The following is a 5,141-nucleotide window of genomic DNA, read 5'->3' on the forward strand; positions in this document are numbered from 1 at the left end:
CAACTAACTTCTAACCTAGAACTCTAATACTCGACCTCCACATCTTCCTATCAAGTATCATATCCTCGGAAATATGAAGCCTCGTCATATCCAGTCAGATCACCTCTCCTCAATACTTCTTAAGCCGCCCTCTACCTCTTTTCGTGCCCTCCACAAAGAGCCGCTCATACTTCGGATAAATCTCCTAGAAATATTTCTGATCTCCTTTTGACTTCTCACTTCATGAATCCAATGCAACACAGCTGTTACAATCCTTAATCTGAGAGAGGAAGAGAAAGAAGGACGATTTCCACGAGAGGGGAAAAATTTTCATTAACTATATTACACAGCTTGCAGATATAACTTGAGCTTCTCATAGGTTGAAGCTCTATGTAAGTGAAAGTAAATATGGAAATCAACTAACAAAATGAATAGAAATTATCCAACTGCTATACAGTTGCTGACTTCCAAACAGATTTTCTTAAAAACTCTCTAGCTGCATCTTATCTCAACTTTGCTCACAGCAACTGCTTGAATTTTCACGAATCACATTATTCCAGCTTATTCCGAGAATACAATATTGCATATGCTGCGACCATACTTGGTGTACAATCAGAAAGTGGAACGCGCATCTCCCCCTAGGTTGAGCAACTAATGTTCATCTTTGGAGGTCTTAGCAGCTCAATAACCTCTTCGGCAGCATTAATTTGTTTTTCTCGAAGGTTGTCATCAAGTATTAAATCCCTGTGATTTTAAGATTCCCAAGGCATATTTAAGCCGTTTTTAAAGATTTACTGCATGTACTCTTACGCAAACAGAGGCAGACAAATGCTGCTCTCTGTTGTTCTTTTTTCTTGATTGGTTTGGTTTACTTTTGACAACCAGAAAACAACAAAACTACAAGGGACAAGGATCATTTAGTCGAAGCTTACTTGAGTAATGATGCCAATTTTGAAGGAGTGCAATCATGAAATAGAGCTTCAGGGATTATAGCTGAATCCAAAAGAATATTAGGAAGAGAGATGTATGGTATAATAGCTTTGTATCGTATAACTAATTCTGTCAGGAGATGGGCTCGATACGCAACAACACATGGCAGTCTTGCAAGCTGCACTTCCATCGCAACTGTACCAGAAGTACATAGTGCTACACTGCTTGCCTGCAGAAGAACAGTTCATGTTACCACATCCACCTTGAAACATGAGGCAACTTAATATATTCATGAATCATGAACCAGAAAAGTAAAGAACTGAGAATTATCTCCACATTGATTTAGTCATTCATAGGTATGTTACTTCTTTACGCAAAAGATGATTTAACAGCAGAAAAATTGTGGGCCATAGGCCATGTATATCCCCCTCAATAATTTTAAAAAAAAATACATTAAAGTTTCACTTTGTGATAAAAAATTGGATAAAAAGGAAAAACTAATTATAGTGACAAAGTGCAAAGCACACAATTCACATAAAATGCAAATACTAATAACTATATTTAGGAAGAGTCTTTTGGATAAAACAAAGATTTTCTGAAACAGATCTTGGAGTTACTGCTGGCACTTAAAAACATACCTATAGCTTGCCTAGTATCAAATCCACATAAAAAGTCTTGAATAACTGGAAAAAAAAATGAACAATTTGAAAGAAACTCGTAACAAGCATAAAGTACCATTTACTTGTTCTTGATTAATAAATAACTTCAGCAAATCTGCCAGGAGCTTAAAGGATATACCATCTATTATCAAGAACAAAACTAGAAGTAGAAAACATGGTAGCCAATTGGCAACCTCTAGTAGCAACGACTAGGTTTCCATCCTTGGAAATGAGATCCACAAGATCCAGACCAAGTGTCTGGCTCTTTCCTACTCACAATGTATCATACTCCCAACATTATGAGGAACAATTAAATACAAATAAAAGATAAAAAAGGGAAGCCCGGTGCACAAAACATCTCGCATTCACGCAGTGTCCGGAAAGGCCGCACCCTAAGGGGTGTGATGTAGTCAGCTTACCCTAATGCAAGCATTAGTGGCTGCTTCCACGCCTTGAACCCGTGAACTATAGAACACACGGAGACAACTTTATCATCGCTCCAAGGCTCCCCTTCATAGATGCTAATTATCCATTGCAAGGCACGTTCATCGAGGTCTGTACCTTAAAAATACCGTCAAGGGACTAGCTCCATTTCCAGTTACACTCTTTTTCCAATTCATTGAGTCACTTCGACCACAGTATGTCCCAAACAGTTAATTCTTCCAGAATAATGAGCATTGAAACCTTTTCCTATTCCCCAAAAGTTCACAGCCGGAATAGGAAGCATAATTCTAGTCCAAGCTACATCACTTCAAAATGTAAAGATACAAGAGTCAAGGCCTTACACTAAATGAATTGTATTTAATCTGGTGTGATCCTCCAGGAACCAATACAACAGATGATGGCCACTTACAAACAGCTTTATCAATGTAGTCTTCCACATGTTGATTAGGTGCCACATGAACTGCTGTTACCAAGTCCGGAAATGAACCTTTCAAATGTTCCAAAGTGCTTGAGAATATGGGGAACATTCGAGTAACCTCCTGTAATCTACTTCCAGGAAGCAAGGAAATGACTGGGGATCCTTCAAATTAAGCTAACAACACAATTAGAAAGTTGGCAAGGAGAAACAAAATTGATAGAATAGCACAGTCAACCGATAAAAAGGTAATAATATCCTCTCTTCTTTTCAGTAAGCCACTGAGAAGGAGACACAGAGATTTTGACAGATTGGAAGTAAATACAGAGAACACGATCTTGCATCATTAGATAACCGACAAATTACAGCAAAAGCATAGAAATAATATTTTCTTTTTGAAATGGTATAGAAAATATATATTGTTCATACAAACTGAAATTTTTTCACACCATAGTACTTTCATCACGGGTATGAAACTTGGCTATACTATGCACATATATAATCTATTATGATGCATCATATACTTTCTCACAATATATTAGTACAAGTTAACATACCTATTCCATGATCAGTTAGAAATGCTTCAGCATTTCCTTGAATTCTGTATCTTCTTTCTGTGGCATCCTTCACCTAAAATTGAATATTAGACAACATTACGCCATTACACTATATAAAATTATAATTTCACTGTTGCATTGGTAGAATAACTTTATTCCCCACTTGTTCATATTTCTTAGCATTTCTCTTCTCTTTGTTCCCCTGGTGGGATTCATCAGTGTATACAAAATGATTAATTAGGTGGGTTGTTAATTGACAAGACAAAAAAATTGCAATTTCAAAAGTTAAAAACAATACTTTAACGTGACGACAGCATTATCAAGGAATCACTCGATCCCACCAGGAAATTGCACAGAAATTCTTAGTGGATAGTTTCTTGACAGGAAAGAAATTTTATCACACTAATGAAATCATCACTTGGTAAATTGTTTCTTGGAAAGAAAGAATATCTGCATGCTCAAAAGCTAAAAATCCAGACACTGGTATATGAAGGCACTATTTGAAAGACGAAGTCTTTCATGTACCAAATGTAGAATAAAACACAAATCAAAATACTGATTTACCTGGAAATCCGAAATATCTTCAAGGGTGGGATGACCAACAAAGGTTGCTGCTAGGCCGTTTGATCTACAAACTTCTGCCTCAAACGGAAGAATGCATAACACATGATCCACAAACTGAAGAAGTCCTTGTAGTCTTGCTTCACCACCTTTCCAAGGCCAAAATGACGGTGATACATAATGGAAGTGCAAAGGGCTAACCATCCCCTGCTGAACACACGTAGCTGCAAAAAGTTATTCCCAGTGCACAAGGAAAACACGAGAAATCTCTTTCGAACTCACAAAAGCTACAGAGCGTTACCCCTCAAATGCTTTAAGAAACGGAAGGAGAATCCTTTAGAGTCTACAGTGAGTACGACATGAGGCCTAAAAGAAAGAGCTGCTTCTATAGTTTGTTTCAGCCTAACCTGTCATTTCAAAATTCAAATAAGGTCCAAATTTCATGCATGGATAATTATTAATTTTTACTTGGAAAAACTATAACTTGATTTTTAGTATGCAGAAAATTCAAAATAATTCATACTCTAAATTGATTAAGATATGGCAGCAACTCCCATATGCCCATTACTGCAATATCCTCTATTGGGAACAGAGTATTCAACCCTTGTTTACACATCATCTTCCTGATAAACATACACACCACAGAAAGAATAATGATAATTAAAGGAGTTGACAACTTGACTTAATTATAGCTGCTGCAACTTTTAACTAGTGAAAGCATATTAATAATTTCAAGTTTCAATTATAATTTTAAAAATATTACAAATAATTAGAAAAAAGGAGGGGGGGGGGGGCAGATTACCCTCCAACACCAGCAAAACGGACAGGCAAAGGAGAAAGCTTTTCTAGAGAATTCATGACACGGGAACCAATGGTATCACCAGAAACCTCGCCGGCAACAATGAAGACCCTGAGTTCTGCATCTTTTGAAGCCAAATCAACTGCACTTTGACTTGAAACTGAGAATGTTCTTCTCATTTGCCGCATCAAGTTTAGGTTTGTTTCAGTATTCGCATTCCAAATTCTTCTAATAAACATATCTTGGTCTCCCTAAAACGAAAATACTACTTAATACGCAAAAAGAAAAGTTAGTGAAAACCTTATTTTGGAAAGTATTAAGTAGCAAATGAAATGGGAATTTCAGCAAAGCACTGAACTTGTAGTATCTTCTTTTTTGTGTGTGGAAAATGGCAGTCTCAACCAGCGCTCTCTCTCTTCTTTCCCTTTTTTCTTTTTTCCCACTCTTTCCTTTCTAATTTGATGATTCGGGTCGGTAAAATGAAGCGGACCAGATAGGGATCCGCGCCAAAAATTATTTATATATAATACCCGTAAAAAGGCATAACATGCAAAATGTATATTTATATATTTTTCGACTATTATTTGTACAGTATCATTATCCCCACCAAATAAGCTTGGGCGATTGATAGAAATAGCCTCAGGATTGACCTTAGCGGAATGTCTCCGATATTTGGGATATTTAAAAAATAACCTGACCCATACACAGTTATCGCTCTTCGGTATGTTCCTACATGATTGATAGAGTCTAAGCTATATTTACTCTACTTATTTGTTAAATTGTTCAACAAAATATGC

General features: G+C 36.6%; 1 protein-coding gene across 2 annotated transcripts; it reads right to left on the minus strand.

Moving 5' to 3' along the window:
* Positions 1-286: 286 nt before the first annotated feature.
* Positions 287-4,728, minus strand: LOC107795892 (putative lipid-A-disaccharide synthase, mitochondrial). Of its 2 annotated transcripts, XR_001650264.2 has the most exons (9): positions 4,348-4,728; positions 4,069-4,168; positions 3,847-3,952; positions 3,549-3,769; positions 2,985-3,057; positions 2,422-2,592; positions 2,130-2,317; positions 912-1,138; positions 287-723 (listed from the first exon to the last, which is right to left on the minus strand). XR_001650264.2 is itself a non-coding variant. In XM_075225609.1 (8 exons), the coding sequence occupies exons 1-8, from the start codon at positions 4,581-4,583 to the stop codon at positions 618-620; spliced, it is 1,308 nt and encodes a 435-aa protein (XP_075081710.1). In that variant the 5' UTR covers positions 4,584-4,728; the 3' UTR covers positions 287-617. The 2 variants fall into 2 exon arrangements, 1 of the variants encoding a protein (XP_075081710.1); XM_075225609.1 differs by lacking the exon at positions 2,130-2,317 and having other exon boundaries at positions 2,354-2,592.
* Positions 4,729-5,141: the final 413 nt, after the last annotated feature.

The sequence above is a fragment of the Nicotiana tabacum genome, chromosome 11 (genome assembly GCF_000715075.1).
Source record: "Nicotiana tabacum cultivar K326 chromosome 11, ASM71507v2, whole genome shotgun sequence".
NCBI classification, from domain to species: Eukaryota; Viridiplantae; Streptophyta; class Magnoliopsida; order Solanales; family Solanaceae; genus Nicotiana; species Nicotiana tabacum.

What these genes read in the sequence shown, in the direction of transcription:
- LOC107795892 (XM_075225609.1), bottom strand. Translation starts at nt 4,583, where the DNA reads ATGTTTATTAGAAGAATTTGGAATGCGAATACTGAAACAAACCTAAAC. An exon ending in TCTAACTGATCATGGAATAG is followed by an intron (nt 2,593 to 2,984) that starts GTATGTTAACTT and finishes CTTAATTTGAAG; the next exon opens with GATCCCCAGTCATTTCCTTG. An exon ending in AAATTGGCATCATTACTCAA is followed by an intron (nt 724 to 911) that starts GTAAGCTTCGAC and finishes TTAAAATCACAG; the next exon opens with GGATTTAATACTTGATGACA.